The following is an 18,553-nucleotide window of genomic DNA, read 5'->3' on the forward strand; positions in this document are numbered from 1 at the left end:
TCTCGCAGTGGATCCGCTTTTTAGGCTTTTTTTTTACCCCTCAAAGAAGAAAGACCTTGAAGATCTGATCCTCAGTACAAAGGAAGGTTTAGTGTGTCACCACTCGTAAATGTAAGTTTCCAAGTTCCCTGTGAGGTGGGTTTGTAAAAAATGTTTAGGAGAAGGTCTGACCCTGACAACTGTTACCCAATCGCCTTTGTTTCCTTGCTCCGGGTAGGCAATTGTTCAGAGTTCAAAGTAAATTGAATAAAATTCTCAGGGGACAAACATGTATACCTATCTCCTCCAAACTTCACTTTTTTTGTGTGTTAAAGGAAACAAAGCTCTCCCATTGAGGCACCAAATTTGAACGACTGACCACAACGATCAATCCGAGCCGTCTTATATATCTCTAACGCTTCCTTTGAGTTCTAATTTCCACCTGTCATCAGGAGCCCGAGCTTGCGTCGCTATTGTGCAAAACACACCCCTTGCGCGACCGCCTTGGTATCGGTTCGATGTCGTTACGGGCTGTCAAATGTCTCTGAACGAATGAGCGAGACCCTTCCATGTGACAGAAACGAAAAGGCCCCGTTGTGTTGCTTGCAGCAGGGCACATCCCACCTTCGGTACCGCCAGCAGGACCCACTTGGGAAAGAGGAGCGCGGGGAATTCCGCGCCGGCGTGATGAACGACGGCTTCATCTTTAAGGGTTTGTGCTTTCGGGGAAACGAACGACTCGCATATAAGAAGGCGGTCGCGCATGGTGGGTACACGCACCTCGGTCAAGTGCGCGATCAGGCCCGCCTTTAGCAGTGCGGAGACGAAAGAGGTCGGCGCTCACACCCTCGGTCTTTCCGGACGGACGCGGAGATGAAGCCCTGGGAACGGGGTTTTCTTACACCACTGGTTGTGAGACGAAGGCCTTTGGGAGGCCTTTTGTGGTGCTTCGGCTCAGCGTGCCAGCTGTCCGCCGCAGTGTTTCGGGAAGGCGGCAGGGCGTCTGCGCCCCCCAATCCCACCTTCCCTGGCTCCTACTCCCTGCACCTGTGACTAACGCGCCCCCCTCTGAGACCACCACTGTACGCGGTGCCACAGCGCCGCAGAGGCAGAAGGAGACGCGCTCTGTCGCCCCCGACGGCAGCGCAGTGGCGGGAGCTCGGCTCCGTCCCGTCTCCCGGCACCGCGGCCGGCAGGCGAGCTTCCCATCAGATGGAGACGGCCAGCGCCAGTTTTGAAATCCGAGATTTTTTTTAAATGCCAAAAAAAAAAAAACCCGCCCAAAATGTATCATCGGACACTCAGAAATGGTTAATCAACTCGCGCACCAGGGATTGCGGTGCGGGAGCCTTACACGCTTTCATGTGAAAATGGCGCATTTGTCCCGTATAAGTAACAAGGAGGAATGGTTAAGACACTGAGCTTCTAATCAGAGAGACGTGGGTTCAAATCCCAAGTGGGAGACTGCTGTTATACCCCTGTGCAGGTTGCGTCACGTCAGAAAATGCTCTGTTGTATAAATGGGTCAGTGTGTCTGCAGGGTGTCCACTCCTGGTCCTTTAGGGCTGGTCCGTGTGTGCAGGTTATCCAAATCTCTTTAAAGCAGCAGCACCCAAAGAGCTGGGAGAAGCTGTTAAACTGGTCCAATTAAGTTAAGTAACTAGTTTAGCTCATTAAGACTAAACTTAATGAAGAAAAAATGCGGACACACCAGCCTTCCAGGACCAGGACTGGACAACCCTGGCTAGCTGTTTACTGGGTTTCATGAAGAAAATGAGCTCTCTGCACAGAAGATGGTAATGATCAGTGCAGTGAGTTTTAACACAATTACGAGGTGGACACAAATAATATTGACAGAAAAAAACTATCAATGGAATTTGGGACTCTGAATCTGATTGGGCTGATGAAAAATTAGCTTTGAAACATACTCAGCTTACAATGACGACAGGAATGTAACCAGAGGCTTAGCAGCCAATATCCTGCCAAACAAACAATGACAATATCAATAACCATTTGTGGTTATTGGAACTAGCATTTCACTATAGTGCATTAAAGCAAAGACCTTCTCATTGGGTTTCCTTTGAAAATGGAATATATTCTCAACTCGGGGATCGATCTCTTTGACAAGCTGAATGTAAGTGTATTTTTAATTTGGGAGGTGTTGGAGAGATGAGAGGGGCAATCTAAAATTCACACCAGTAAACTCTTTCTTCTTTTAACTCCAGAAACATTTAAATAAAAACGACTGCTTGGGTATGATATGTTTTAAAGACTGTTAAATAGAGGTATGAGTCATTCAAGGGGTCATCTGCCTTTCACTGTAAATAAGGTACAATACTGTGGGTGTCTCACTAACTTGAAGATATAAACTGGATATTGTTCCTATTATTCAAGAGCTATTTTGGGAAATTGAACAAAGATTTGATGAAATTGCAGCAGAAAATCCAAGTTAAAGATGCTGCGAGAGTTAAGCACTGTAGATAAAGCTTCTACACAGAAGTTAATTACAATTATTGCTGCAATATACTTAAAAAAAACCCCACAAAGCTCACATTTTACAAAAAGGAGTTATTTTGTCCTTTCTGGGTGGGGATTGGTTTGGGACAACTCTGAGACAACACAATGATTAAGGACTCCAAGAATAAGGACAACCAAGCAAAGAGGTTTTCAATAGAAATTAGGGACATTGTCACCTCCAGGGTAAAAGGAGTTTTACCACCGTGGTTGGGTTCCATGGTAACTAGTCCTCTCAAATGTACGCTATTGATGAAACTTTCATGATTTTTAACCTTCGAAATGACATTCACACCTCCAGTGACTCATCTGCAGATCCCATACAGTTTGGGTGTAGGCTGGTGGCTTTGTAAGTTGTTGCATGCTTGAGCAGCAGAGAGAGAGAGAGATGGCAGTAGCACTTAACAGACTTGTCAAAACCCTCTAGCTGACTGGACTTTTAATTTCGTTACTGGTGAGTATTACTGGTGTTATTGTATAATATGATTATATATATATGATAAAACCTCCTCCTCCCCTAACACTGTCCTGATGTTTGGATATGCCGCAATTATAAGTGTCACTGCCGGGACAGTGTACAGATCCTTCTGAATGGAGCACTGTCTAACTAGCCAACTGCTATGTCCCACACCATGACCCCAGTGCCGGATTTCCTAGGGCCGACGAAGGAGGGAAACACTAGTGACTGACGAAAAACGAGCTGAAGCAGCATGCTTGCGATCGACTCTCGGTGCTCCAGATCAATAATCCTACGATCTCTAGCGGCTGTTCTAGAAACTCGAAGTATTGAAGTGATGGTCACTCGACTCGCTCCATCAATCATGAGGTTCAGCATTAGAAGAGTTTTAAGTGCATCATGTCAGGCGATGTCATTCAATGGGCGTTTCCCCCTCTTTTTGCACGTTTGTGTGAAAGTGCCTAGGGCCTACAAACACCAAAATCCAGCCCTGCATGACCCCCCAGACCCCACAGTCCTACCACTGTCCACATCATGATCCCCACAATTCCCACAGCACTGCCATTTTCCATACCACGAGTCCCAGGCTCCCCACAGTCCTGCTATGATTCATATCCCTGTCGTTTTTCCCTCACTGTGCTCAAAGCGTGTTAGCATTAAATGGAAAACTGATGTGAGTCTGGGAAGCCACAGGGGTCATAGCTGAATGAATTTCCAGGGGTACCCTACCTGACCTACCTTGTCAGCTGTTACACGGATTTTGGGAATCTGAGCTGCTGGGATTCGGACTTGAACCCCTGGACCATAAGCCAAGCTGTGCACTGGATGAATACTGTTACTCTAGACGTGTTGAGTCTCTAGGAAACCCTAAATATTGCATAGAGGGGCAACGCTTTGATAGTCGAGAACAATTTGCTTCAGGGTCAAAAGTCAAAGGCCGTGCTTGAATCCCTTCTATGGGGGAGCCAGGGTTTTTGGAGAAGACAAGAAATTAAAGGAACAAATGAAAAATGAAAAATGAATTGCTAATAACACCGAAGCAGGCAAAGATCGTGTCATTCTGAAAGGTCAGAAAGATTAAGCAGAAATTGCATAGTTGCGGAATTCAATTCTCCTTTAAACCTCAGAGATGTGGATACTGACAAAAAAAAAGTCAGAACAGAAGCACTCATCGGATCAGCCTGAAACCGTATAATGGCAATTATCCGTATAAATGATCCATATGAAGAATTCACTGACTGTATACATACACCGTCAAAGAGGAAAACATAAGCACAATCCTATAGACTTTGCGTGGTGTCATCTCTCCTCTTCAAGGCTCACTGAGTGCTCTGCAGCAGGGAATTCCCTCACTATCTCTTGGGGGCTTCATACACTTGATTGCAATTGCATTTGAATCTGTGATTAGAGTTACAATTCAGATAGGAGCATGCCAAGGGGGAGCAGAGAAAGGATTTTGACAGAGACTCTCTCCTCCCCCCCCCCTCCTTTCCCCAGCCTGTTTCAAGAGACCTAGTCAGTTTCCCACCTCTTTCCCTCTTCCGCCTTGCATGCTTGACGCTTCTGTGGAGTAAGACTCAGTCACTGGAGCTGCCTCAGGCATTATCGTAAGCAAGGAGGAAAGAAATCTCAATGCAGCAAACCTGTTATTAGCCAACCAGTTGTAGCAGTGAGTGGGGCTGAAAGGAAAGCAGCAATCTAATCATAACCAGCAGTCCTCAGAGAAGGGAAGATGCTTCTAAGGTGGAGGGGAGTGGATATTTTCTTCATACCAATAAGTTCTCAGAGGCAGACGTCTGCCGAAATGCACTTATAAAAATGATAGAGCAGATCATTCACTCAAGATGAACAATAATGACCAGTCTGACCTCCAGTACTCACATCCTGATTAGTGACCCAGTTAAATTGATCCATCTCCTTAATGGCATAATGATATACCTTCTTGACAGCACGACCATGCAGCAGACGCACGCCATCCGGATTAAGAACATGTGCCTGCAAAATCGAAACCATTCGAATAACTGTGTGAACAGACCCCCATATAGGCAACCTTCCTCACGGTGGTCTTTCTTTTCCACTAAGTCTACTTTCATTAATGCAAGCCGGGCAGCTATTCTCTAGTGGAGAACTTAATATTTAAGGAATTTACTTAAGCGGTAAAGATTTTTTCACAGGGAAAAGTCCCTGTGATATATTTTTTTAAAAGACAGCTTTGGGGTCAATTAAATCTGTAAGCTAATTCTGCATTTAAGAATTTTTTCCTTCCATTCTTCTGCAAAGAATTTGCAGTGGCTAGTCTAAGATTAGAGATTACATATGGATTTGACCGTGCTTTTCAGTATGTACTGGGCTAGCTTTCTATGAACTTAAATGAAGTACAATAAATTAGCCAATCAGAAGAGCTCATGTGATGGAGACCCCGTTCCTAATTGCTTTTTAATTCTTATAGAATCATTCTCTGGATGAGATATATGTTGGGTGATTTAGTCACATTTGGATTGTAAGTACTATTTCATGTTCAGTTAACGTGACTGAGGGAAAAAAGGAAGTTGAGGTTTCAAGGGATGAAATTAGGTATAAATCCCAGAGCTGGTTTTAGTTCTGCAGCGTTGTTACCTGTTAATTGATTGCAGCTTTCTCCTGTTGAAGATCTATTAGATACAATTGGCTTTGACACTAAGCACCTCTTTAGTGCCATACACAGGAAGTCACCATTACCTAAAGAAAACAAGTTCTCAGCTCAGAACGGGTGATTACTGAGCTCATCGAGTTATATTTCTCTAAGGTGACCCCCAAGCAAAAATAAAATTCTTCAGACTATCACAGCTCCCACTGCTTCACAAGGAAAGAGAAGGAATAAAGTCCTTTCACTAATGCAAAAAGATTGGATTGTGATTCCTAAAAATGCCAGAAAAGGTCAGACCAGTGCAAGGCAAATGCCTTTATCCCTGTGTAATTGGAACTAATTGCAAGCATGTATTGGATGGCTGTAGTTTGAGAAAGCTCTATTGTGGCTTTTCCCTTTCCATAGATCGAGCTGTTCGACGGGCTAGAGTGCCACTGTAAGACAATTTTTCAGGCTTGTGCTTGTAGTGTTTGTGGAGACAATGGCTGTTTTGAAAAAACATTTGACTGGGGTGCAAAATCACCACCTAAAATCTAGGAAACTATTGACTCGGGTAATGAATATTGAAGTCAATTGGCAGTCACTAGGATAAGGGCTCAGAACAATTAATATGTCTAAAGAGGGTTAAAAAAATACTGATTACATATTCTGCCCTTAGTCCTCAGTCCTTAGACGCTTTACTAAATTAAAGAAGAGTGACTTTAACAGCAGATATACTATGGGACATGTATTTATTGTAGCATAATCTTTCTATACATTGAATGTGTAGAAATGGAGAAGATTTATTAGGATCTTAACCAATAACGTTTACAGAGTCTATTAATCATAATGTAACAAGTGATAAAAAAATAGGACAAATATGTCAGCTCACAAACTCACAGACATTAGGATATCCCAAGTCAGGATCATCCTACTGTGAAACTGTGACTTCTTTAACCACAGTCCTCTTGCTTATTTATTCTTTTGGTAAAAAGGAGTTTTGTTTTGGATGAAAGTACATATTTATGGGAAATTGTATTCAGAAATTAAAAGTTTAAAAGGTGCAATTGAAAAAAAAAAATATCCAAAAGTATTATGACAGATTAAAAGGAGTTTTTCCGTTAATGTTTCAAAATGTTAATGGTGATACAAAACAGTCATTATTGCACTGAAGATCAAAACAGGGGGGAAAGTGAGGTTGAGCAGACATAGGTGTCCCTGTGGAATTTACGGGGTTCACTTTGCAGGCTGAAATATTGGGGGGGGAGGTAGACTGGGAATGTAGGCGATCTGTGGGGTCACTGTCATGCCCTGCTTGGGTCTCTGTGAGAATTGGGCTCACATGTTACATATCACCTAGTGCAGAAACAAAATCTCAGTTAAATCACCACGCTGCATGAAAACAAACGTGGACTTGAAACTAAGAAGAATTTTATGTGGATGTAGCTCAGTTTCTATGGTCCTAGTTTGTTTATTTTCCTATACTGCTTGGAGGCATGCTGTGTGTACGAAGGAGTTATGACCAATTTTACTCTTCATGAAGCTTTAATTTTCTGCCTACATAAGATGACTGTGCAATCTTTTGTGCATTGACGTTTCTAAAAAGTTTACCATGGACAATCATGGTAAAACCAAATAGCAAATGGCATAATTGTGGTAAAAAATCAATCGAGAGCTACACGTACTATGGTAAACTGTGGTAAACTGCAACAGAAGTCAACATGGAGAATCCAGCTAGCATGTACTCAATACTAACTCAGAAAGAGAAAGGTTCCCTTCCGAATCTCAAACTTTTTTCTACCTATATTTCAGCAGGGGTAGGGGGACACAGAACTAAGGCAACTCACAGATCCATTCTTACAATACCAGCCTCTGTCCTGTTTGAGTATTGCTGGCCCTTTCACATTTTATGGTACGTGTCTTCTCGAGATATCAAAACTGCGTCCCCAGAATTCATACTTATACAGGCCGGAGGATACTAGAAGCTTCTGCTGTACTGTGGTGTGAAGTCTCCTATGTTTCTATGTAAACAAGTAGCAAAACTCTGCAGGTGTGTAGGAAAATATACTGGAAGAGGTTTGTTTTTGTTGTCCATGAGCTGTGGTTCTACATGTTTAACTCCAGTGCAGAAGAATGCTCAGTTTGACCACTTTACAACTGTGCTAAGGGGCTAAGGGACACCATCTTTACCTTTGTTTCTCTACACAGATGCGGAAGAAATGAAAACACACCATGGTCAACCACCTGCGGCCAAATGAAGCTAATTCAGTTTCAGGCATTTAAGACGTAAGAATCCAATACAGCCTGGGAAACCGAAACAGGGTTGGACATCACGCAAATCAAACGTGCCCCTGATTCAGCTACATCTCTCTTGCTTGCGTTGACACTGATGTCTTTGACTCAGTGGTCTTTTTTGGGAAAACATTCCCCCCATGACGCTGTTCAAACATCTGTAACCCTCTCAGGTCGTCTGTCGACAGTGCCGCACGTACATAAACAGTTGGAGCTCCCAAACAATGAAATTGAGGCAGAAGCGTTCTACAGACTGTCAGTATCTTTCAGCAGCAAGAGCTTTGTGCCTGTGACTTGCCTAAGCTGCAGTGACTCACCTGATTAACGCTGGACTGAAAAACAAGCCCTGTGCCTGAAAGACAAACGCAGCACAAAAATAAATAAAAAGTTTAAACTCCTCTTTTTGGGGGGAAAAATCCTAACACCTTTACTGTCGCTGTTAAGCAGCTCTGACATGGTGTTTTCTACACATGTCACAGAGATGATGAGCTTCTAAGAACAGGGACCTTGTATGGATTCCCCGTCTGAATCCCAATAAAAAAATCCGGATGGATCCAAGGAGCGCCTTTGAACATCAATCATGGGGAAAAAAAAATAAAAACGCACTGCTCCTTGATCACATTTTCACCCCAGCTGAAAAATAAACACATTCTGGCCCCGCTGCTCTGCAAGTCTAACCAAATCAAAACTCGGAATTATGAAAGTAATGCACTTATCCTGTGATGTTTAATGAAAAAAATGGGTATAGACAGAAATTCAGCAATTTCTCCTTGCATTTCTGAAGCACAAGAATGTGTTTTTTTTCCCATCAGATTGTTATTAAACTCCCCTTGACTTAAAATGAGAACACTCCCTAAAAAAAGAGACATACTGTACGATTTCAGATGAACCCTATGAGGCGCAAGTGATGATGATTGCTGTGTGTTAACCTATACTTTTTTGACAGTGACACTGTCTTCTAAAACTTCTTTCACTATACTGAATAATACCTAGAATGTCAAAGACAATTAGCTCCTTTAAGATACAGTCATGCTTCTATAACATCTATAAATGTTATGTACAGTGCCTTCCATATATATATAGTAAATGCATGACCCCAAAAAGGACTTCTACACATTACACAGGTTTCTTAGCATCATGGAGTTATTTTACTGCAGGCAGCCTGTTAGAGGTTGCAACCCAGTGCAAAGTAAATTGACCTAAAATTATTTGATCACATACAAATGTCCATCACCTCCTAAATCAAGGAGAGTGCTAAAAACCCAAGGAGGGAAAATAACAGAGATGCGTGTTGTAATATGACGCTGCAAACATTTTTTTACAACAGTTATGGGGCACCGATTTATGATTTAGGAATCCAGCGGAAGGCATATACTTATGCAGATGAGCCTTTCTATTGAGCACCAAAGACACAAGCACACTGCCTAGGAATACGTGGCTGTCCGTGGAATGAACACAATTCGGGAAATACGGGCTAACACAGCTGAAACTGTCATGCTACCCAGGGAGACAGCATCTTTGGTCTACATTTGCAAAATATAAAAAAAAAAAAAAAAAAAATAATAATAATAATAATAATAATAATAATTGCTTACACTTATATAGCACATTTCTGGACCCTCCACTCAAAGCGCTTTACAGGGAATGGGGATCCCCTCCACCCCCACCAGTGTGCAGCCCCACCTGGATGATGCGACGGCAGCCATAGTGCGCCAGAACACTCCCCACACATCAATTATCAGTGTGGAGGAGAGCAGAGTGATGAAGCCAGTTCAGAGATGGGGGTTATTAGGAGGCCATGACTGGTAAAGGCCAGGGGGAAATTTGGCCAGGACGCCGGGGGTACACCCCTACTCTTTTCGAGAGACGCTCTGGGATTTTTACCACAGAGTCAGGACCTCGGTTTTACATCTCATCCGAAGGACGGCGCCTGTTTCCAGTATAGTGTCCCCGGTCACTATACTGGGGCATTAGGACCCACATGGACTGGAGGGTGAGCGCCCCCTGCTGGTCCCACTAACTCCTCTTCCACTAAAAGGGGAATTGCAATGAAGAATCCTCTCAGAACAACAACAGATCTCTGACTTAAAGGCCTCCTTAATGGCCCAGAAGGGAACAGACAGATACTTTATAGATGCCATGGCATCTCCAATGCCACGGCACCGCCAGCCTGCGCCCGCCCTGCACAGTGACTGAAACCGGGCTGGATCAGTGCCCGCGATGAGAACGGTGCCGGGCTGTGAATCGCAACAGACACACTGGGCCCTTGCTTTACATTCCAAAACCCAAGGGCAAGCTCATCCTGTGATTTCCATACCCCCCAATTTGAATCTTTCCAGGCGCTCCTCGCTCGCAGGAGCAAGCAGCAGGACTCGTACGCCGCTGGCGTTTTTTTTCTTCCTTGATTGTGATTGACGCGTTGAGGTTTGGACCGCATGTAAAAATTCCCTTGACACATCAAAAACGGTGAGGGTTGGTCTTAGAGAACAACCCCACCCCGCCTTCCTCTTCGAAGAGGGATCCATCGGAAATAGACTTTGCAGGAAGGGCCTTGCACAACTGTGCAATGGGTTCTCCCTTAGACGAAATCTGAACTTGTGCACATTCAAACGAGGCTAAACAAATGAGCTGTCGGGGACTGTCATGCCTAGGAACAACCTGAATGTCATCACTTCTTACAGTGCCTTTGCTAACCTCTGATGGAAGGAGTGTGTGTCAGATCAGTGCCTTTAAATGAAACCCCCGGCACTCTAACCAAGATAGCTCATGATGCACTTTCGAACACGAGCCTTTTATTAGGAAAATGCATTGTAAATCGGCACGTGTGCCAGTGAGGAAGTTGTCTGTTCGTCCTACCAAAGAGTGCTGCAGGTTTAGTCACCAGGCAGGTTACTGCTGTGTCTCTTGTGTGCCCTGGGTAGGGAGATGGGCTTCTCTGCCCTGACTGCCCTGTCGCTGGGCATGGTGCAGAAGGCTCGGTGATAACGAGGGCTTCTAACTCATCAGGCAGCCCGGACTCACAGTGGTTCCTGTCCTGCCTGGGGGGGCTGGCAGGCCAAGCCAATGAGCTGTGGTCTGTTTGCTTGCTTTTATGGAGCCCTTACCCACAGTAGGGAGCGAAGCAGGAACAGAGCGCTGTGAATAATTAAAGATGGCTTTTGTGAGAAACATGTGTAACAGAATACCCGGCAGAGCAGTGGTATGGCTTTAGGTCCGGGAGGGATGGTAGATAAGGCAGAAAATTCAGTTTTAAGCTTCTCAGGAAGATGATCAAGCTGCCTGCGGGTCATGTCAAAAAGCTTCTTTTTTTTCTTCCTGAGCCCAAAGAAGCTGACAAAAGAAGACAGTACGCATTCAGCAAAGGAAACCAGCATATCCTTAACATCCTGAAAAGGTTAAAGGGAAAAAAACATCCCAACAGTAATCCAATAAAACTGGAGGAGCAATAGGGAGCAACATATTCTGTTTTGTTTGTCCCTTGTGATAGTCAGTGAAAGAAGGCGGTGAGGAGCCTAGGAGCAAACCTAGTTATTCTTGAAGGCTAGTCTGCATTTTTCCTTAACAAGAAACCTTTTAGAGACTTGAAAGACAAAACAAGTTACAAAACAGCAGAGGGATTTCTTTTTGTGACACATCGGCAAGCATCTGAGTTCATCTCATGTCCTGCTCGATTGTTGTTTTATTTTACCTTTCTTGTTGAGCAGCTCCCTTCACTCCAGGACTATTTCAACATCCCTTTGGGGGACTAGCGTCTTCTGCGGACATTTTTCCAAAACCGAACGCCACATCCAAAGCAGCAGGCCCCTCGAGTTACCAGGATAAGCGGTTCGGGATCGGGATCGGGATCGGGATCGTCCAGCTTGCACGGCATGTCTACCACTGCCTCCCTGTCCCACGCTAACGCCTTCCCATGCTGCACTGAGCTCCTGCATGAAGTCTTGCCTCAGGAAAGGAGTCAAGCCTGCGCTGGCCTGAGGGGTGGTCACTGATTTAAATTGATGTTAATGATGGAATGAAGAGCACAATACTCAAGTGCAAGTCACACTTCTGTTCCCACACCCTTATATACGGCTTATGTTTCCATTCGATTTCGTTTGGTCGTTCTCTTTGACTGCCCCACTGGATTCCGACCACAAAAGTGACGTGTATACTACGACAGGCTGTGTGGCCCCCAGATTCTTGGCATCTGGGCTGCGGATAAGGTCTGCAGTGAGGCCAGGAGCTCTTGACTTTCCATTGGTCCTACGGAAACCAGAAAGCACAAGGTGGTTTCTAGTGTTCATAGCTGCCTACTTATTCTGAAATAACTTGCTTTCATTAGTCATTATTATCCACAGTATTACTGTAAAACACTCATGGAAATAAAAGGAGGCTGTGGAATTTGTATTCTGTGTCTTTATACGGTGTCTGTGGTCTCAGTGTGCTAGCTGTCACCTTTTCTACCAGCATCCCCTGACCACTGACTGCTGATTTTTCCAAACCGTGTTTTAAAGAGAAAGAGAGGTGCTTGGGGAGGGTGGGTTTTTGGAAAAAGCTGGCCGCTCGGACCCTTTTCCTGTCCCGTTCCACCCGGTCAAGGTTCACCGGGTGAAATTGACGGGGGAACAAGAGGAAAGCAAGAAACTCCTGGAGTAGGACAGACCCTGCAGGCAACATCAGAGCTCGAGATGGAGACGTGGTGTTTGACAGGAGAAGGGGGGAGGGTCACGTACATAACAGTCCCAGCCCATACCGCCCGTACGCACGATGACAACAAGTCTTCTAATTAGCGAAGAGACAAAAGTAGCACATCTGTGACGCACGGGCCCCGGAGACGGCTGGGCTGTGGGAGTATACAGTATAGGCACGCACTTGAGGGTGGGCGTTGGAACACGCGTGCCGGCTCACTCACTTTGCCCTCACGCAGAGAACCTGCAGGAGCGAGCCGAGGGGCTCCCCATTGTCCCCCACGCCTCCGCCAGGCCCCCCACTCTCTCTCCTCCCCCCCTTCACCCGTTTCTGCAGCTTGGACGCAAAAAAACAACCACATTCCAGAGCAGCTCCTGGTTTCTGAGCAGTCTTTGCCACGCTTATTAATTCAATTAATTCATTTGCAGCCATGATTTACATGGGTCGCTCGAGGTTGGTATATTGATAGAAATTTCTCAAGAGCACGTCTCGAGTGGTGTTGTTGCAAGACCTGGCAGAGCTGCGCGCTGGCTTGTCAGCTAACCGGAATCGCATGATTAAATAAAAATACACAAAGCCGACAACAGACAGCTCCCAGCATCTTTGATGCAGTTTAAATAGCATTCAACACTCACACTAAACAAACAAAATTCCAAGTCTCTGAGGGAGGAATAAATAAAATAATCGCAGTGACTGCACTGTGATCCCAGAATCTACCTGCGGTTGCTAAGTAACATCTACCCCCAGCCACCTCCTGCGCCTGATTCGTCGGGGGAGATCGCACAGCTGCAGCCTGATTGGCCGAAGCAAAGTTAACACGCGGCCGGCTTGAGCCCGCCTCCTCGGGGAGGGGGGAGCACGGAGCTGCAATTCTTGTGAATGAGAGAAGAGGGTGACCGAGTCCTAGTGCTTGCGCAGGGCCTGATGGATGAATCCAGCAGTTCAGCTAAAAATAAAAGTCACACTGAATTCGGTGCACTTGTAAGGTCTGAAAGCTGAATGTATAATGACCTGGAGCCTGTGACCTAGACATTACACTTTAATAATCCTGTGTTTCCGTGCATATTTTCTGAAAAGGCTTGGAATAAAACGTTCAATTGAGGAGACAAAATAATAATTAACAAAGGCCTCACAATTTTGAACGCGTGATACCCTACATTTTTTCATCACAGTAAAAGCTTCGGGCTCTGTTGCTGCCATTAGAGCACAGTGACTGCAACAGGAAGGAAGCTGCCTGCTAACCTCAGCTGAACTCCTTAATCCAAGCCGATTTTTTTTACACTGGAAGACGGGACCGAACCACACAAATGCAACATAACAGTTTCTCCACTGTGAAGTCGTTTTTATTCTTGGGGAAAAAAAAAAAAGATGACAAAAGCTGAAGGTTAAGTCTCTGGCTCCCATTAAAGAGTTATTTAACTTACTGAGGCCCCTGAGGTTAGCAGACGAAGGAGCCAAGCTCAGACCTCAATTAAGAACCCCATTCTGCACCACGAGCTGCTGAAACACAAGGTCGTGGATTATACATTACAGACATCTGAATGAACACAGGCGAGCTCGCTCAGATGATGCACTGTTAGCTTGATACTAGTAGGGATTAGCGAAAAATCGAATCCAAAATATAACAGGGAGCAATTAAAAGGTTGTAACATTTTTGCAATGGCAACCCTGCCTTGCACTGTGCAGCTCAGAGCTCAGCTTTAATGAGAAACACATGGCCCTGGTTATAAAACTATTATGAAAAACCCAGAGCGGTAATATCTGAAGTCAAGGTTAATTTCCCACAAAATTTTCTGTTACAATTTAAAGCGCCACTTAAAGATTACAGCTGGAAAAAAGGGTAATTGCCCACTTAAACTTAATTCATTTTCACTTTTAGCATTCATTACAATTTCCCCAATTATCACTGACAAAAAGCTGTACCGCGCACAACAAAAATAGCAAAAGCCACCATTTCTGTAACCAAGGGCTCAAAGGCTTCTGGGAGTTTTTGAGACTTGTGTATGGCTGACTTATTTGAGGAAACACCGTATACCTGAGTATACACTTGAAGGAGCCTAAATATTGTGCCTCTTTCTTTTTAGCAGGGAATACAATTTGACCTGTTCTATTATGAACAGGTAAAAGCAGGTAGAACAGGTAAAAACAGGTCTTATGTCTTACTCAACACCATTAAACTACAGGAGTAAAAAAAAAAGTTCAGCTTTCAAGAGCATATGAGAGAGGTGGAGAAAGAGACGGGAAATCTGTACTTTTAATCTGCGGAATTTTATTGGGAATAAGACATGAATAATGAACTCATCCTAACAACTTCAACGGAACTCTTGAGTGACGCTGAGCTCAACAGGAAAAATGCAAGATGTATTTGCTGAGGAAGCCAAGTAACAAAATTAATTCCCACTTCCTATCTTCATTCCCACTTCAGTTCCGAGGAAGGCTTGGGAACACTTCAGGAAATATTGCTTATTTCCTATCTCCCGAAGTTCAAGAACGCCAGGTTGTGGAAGTCTACTTGTTGCAACTTAAGACGCCCAGAGGAGATGGGATCTGTACTGTGGGCAGACCGTGCCGCAAGTTCTATAGTACTCTATCACGACCACCATGCAGAACACTTTCCCCTGCTGTCTGATCAGGCCTTCCTCTCCTGGTTAAGAACACTAATTGCTTAAGGATGTGAAACCTTTATTTTTCCTGAGGAACAAACCACTCGCCGTTGCCCTTTCAGGTTTGATTTCCTGCGCCGTCATAGGTTTTTCAGCCCATCGAAAAGCACTCTAGCTGAGGCCTTTTGCTCCATCTAAAGACAAGAAAAAAATCACAACCAAACAGGAACAGGCACTCTTAAACATGGGAGGTAAGAACAGCTGGGTTCGATCACAGTCCTCTGGTCAAACCGTTATAGATGACTGCTTATAGGATGAGCGATAATGCCGCAATTGGATTTGTGGGAAACCTTGACTACACCCAATGTAGAAAACCCACAACATCTTTTTTCAATAAGGAGTTACAGGAGCGAAGAAAACCAAACGAATGATTAAAACAAGTTTGCTGCCAACAGTGCTGGGTGCAGGAGGGGATATTGTGATCTGGGGCTTTTTTGTTTTGCTGACTCAGGCTTGATCCTGATAGGTGAGAACATGTGTGGAACAGTGGTTAACTATTTGTTAGTGGGACTTTTTTCCCCCATACAAGGGTAATTTTTTTTCCCTCTAAAGGTATAATTCTTCTCTCTTGGTAGAAAAACTGTAAGAACACATGATGGTGAAAGGACAGAGAACGGCCTGCCCCTTCTTTTTTTTCCTGATGTCGATAAAGGCCCATGTACAAAAGCAGACAAAACATCTTAGCGTGACAATGGAGAGGATAAAATACAAAACTTCCCAACTTCAGAACGAATGTTCCTTTGAGGGTCATTGACCGACCTTCAGCATTTTATAAATCTTTTAGTAAAAACCCATTCCTTTGTCCTTCAAACTTAAGTGTTGTTATTATTTTATTGCCGCAGCTTTTATTGAAGAAACTGTTACGTGACTTTAGGCCGAGTTCATACGATTCCAAGGTTTTGCCAACAGCCCGAATTAGCAGTGCAATTCAAGAGGTAAAAACGCCCTTGATAAGGCAAGTATTGACTCCCACACTGCATCAAACAGAGCGAGCATTCCTAAGTTTGAGAGAGAACGGGCAACCAGTTGGTTTCTTTGCAATAACGAACACCTTCTTAAAAACAAAATTCCTACAGTCCATTCCCTGGTTCTACATCACTTTCCTCTTATTGCAAGAGTTACTACTGTTTACAGTAGCGTACTGCGAGGGAAATTCTTGAGAAAGTCATAAACCAGTTGCAACACCAAGATGTCAGTAAAACCTTCCAAGCCGCACGATGGATTTACTGAAGGATCTGTAGCCCCATTTACAACCATCTGTGAAAAAAGGGTTTTTGTTTCACATAAAGAAGAAGAATTAAAAGAAACAGATTTAAAGCACTAAGCAGAAATTTATTTATCGCCGGATGTAGTTATTTAACACACAGAACAACAGAAAAACACATACTAAAAAATTTACAATATCTTTTTCTTAAAAAAATATTTACACTCCCCCACCCCCATCCCACTAAAGCAAGCCGTCCTTTCCCTTCCGCAATTGTACAGCGATTTTTTTCTTGTTGTTGGGGGCTGGGGGCGTCAACCAGTAGACCATGAGGCCACGCCGGTCTGGACCCCAGGCTCCTTCATGACTGCTTGGCCGCTCTTTTAAACAGCTTGGCGGTTCCCATGAACCTGCGCGGCTGCTTCTTGACTCCAGCCAGGCTCAGGTTGCCCTCCGACACGCTCCTCACCACGCGGCGCGCCGGCATCGGCTCTTCCGGTCCTGGAGCGGGGAAAGAAAAATAAGAGCCGATCCGAAGGTGGTGAGCTCATCTCGGGATCGGGGGGGGGGGGGTTTTGAAGAGCACGCGGGAGGTCTTCAGCTCCTGCTCATTGGACTCTGGGGGAAGGGGTGGTAGTAGGAAAGAAAGCGCCAGAATGACCTGAGGCTTTGGTGGGACCACCCTACGTCGCAGATCACCAAGATCATCAGGAAGCGCTTGTCATTTTTCCTTAGAACAGCACACCACCCCTTCTTTCAAAACACAATTAACGAGAGTTTAAAACGCCGCATTTCCACACTTCATCTGGGGTTTTAGATTCTTCACGAGCGCGTTAAGAGACTCCTGCCTCCTGGCGCACAGGACAGAAACTCCCCGGCTTGCACTGGCTCTTTGAACAATCTTCTATTTAAGACCCACTCCCGCCTGGTGTGACAGAAACACAGGGCCGGTCTCTTTAAAGAGAGTAATCAGAGCGCGGGGATCACGTTGCTACTACGGCTGGAGTTTAATTTGGGACGAAAATAGAAAGTCCATCAGTGGAGCCTTTACTACTGGAAAGACTCCAGGTCCCTCAGCCAACAACAAAATGCTTTCCAGACCAAACTTGTTAAAAAAAAAGACAACACTTAGGATACTTTGTAAGAGAGGAAAGGGGAGGAGGGAAAAGGCTGGAGAAAGCTGCACTCCTGGCTGAATGCTGTAAACTCGTTGATACTCTGCAGATGGAGCAGCTGACAGGTGGTGTCCCCTTCGTATCCCCTGGAGAAGTTATTACCAGACCCACAAAATTCAAAAAACAACAGCGGGCGAAAAAAAAAAAAAGAGCCCTCATTTTGGGAAGACTGGCAATTCTGCTAGTTCTTCCAGCGCTGACAGCTTTCATTTCTAACCACTGGACATTTTAGAGGTCCTACAGAAGAAACCCTTAATGATCACGCGAGGGCTGCCAACTACAGCTGTTTCCCTCGTGTGGACAATCTCTTCCTTTTTAAAAAACAGTTGTAGCCAGTTTGGCGATTTTTCTACGTGCAAATTTCAGTCACTCTTCTGATTTGGAGTGAAGTAAGGGCTTGTCGGACGGTATTAAAAACGTAAAGGTTTTTGCGATTCTAAGACTGTTTTGTGCAAACCGTACGCTGCTTTTTTGTGAATTGTGGGGTTCAGGGAGGGACGGGCAGATGGAACCCTCATGCTCTCATACCGTCTCTGGCACAAATACAAAACCTTACCTTTAAGCTTGGGGACTCGCATGGGTTTGCTGCTCAGAAAGGAGTCGTTTCTCAAGCGCTTGGCTACAGTGGGACCTTGTGTGTTTTCTTTGATGGCGTCGCGCAGAACACTGAAGCTGGGAGAGACACCCCCCCAAAAAAAAGATGTCAACCAACTCATGAGGGGACATCTCATGACTGTACTAATTCTGAACATGACAATGTAACCACCCTGGTGTGGAAACGTAATGGGCACAGAAGATCAGAACTACAGGGGGTAACGACTGATTATTTGTGCACTCAAGAGTCAGAACAAAGATCCAAAACATCAACATCTAATGAACTTTTATTTTAAAATTTACATTCTTTTCAAATGTCACTGGGAGGAAACCCAACTATAAAAATGATCCTGAATTTAACCTAAACAGATGCATATCAGGTCAGGAGAGAAGGAAAACTCG

The 18,553-nt window shown here is 44.6% G+C and overlaps 1 protein-coding gene across 2 annotated transcripts in view; it reads right to left on the reverse strand.

Moving 5' to 3' along the window:
* Positions 1-16,489: 16,489 nt before the first annotated feature.
* The window catches only part of kif18a (kinesin family member 18A), a 34,614-nt gene continuing 32,550 nt past the window's right edge, over positions 16,490-18,553 (reverse strand). For both annotated transcript variants that reach the window (XM_069181526.1, XM_069181527.1), the window contains exons 17-18: positions 18,114-18,229; positions 16,490-16,883 (exon numbers count right to left, since the gene is read on the reverse strand). In XM_069181526.1, coding sequence (XP_069037627.1) covers positions 16,744-16,883; positions 18,114-18,229 — 256 coding nt within the window. In that variant the 3' untranslated portion in view covers positions 16,490-16,743. The remainder of the gene's footprint in view (positions 16,884-18,113; positions 18,230-18,553) is intronic.

The sequence above is a fragment of the Lepisosteus oculatus genome, chromosome 21, assembly GCF_040954835.1.
Source record: "Lepisosteus oculatus isolate fLepOcu1 chromosome 21, fLepOcu1.hap2, whole genome shotgun sequence".
Taxonomy (NCBI): domain Eukaryota; kingdom Metazoa; phylum Chordata; class Actinopteri; order Semionotiformes; family Lepisosteidae; genus Lepisosteus; species Lepisosteus oculatus.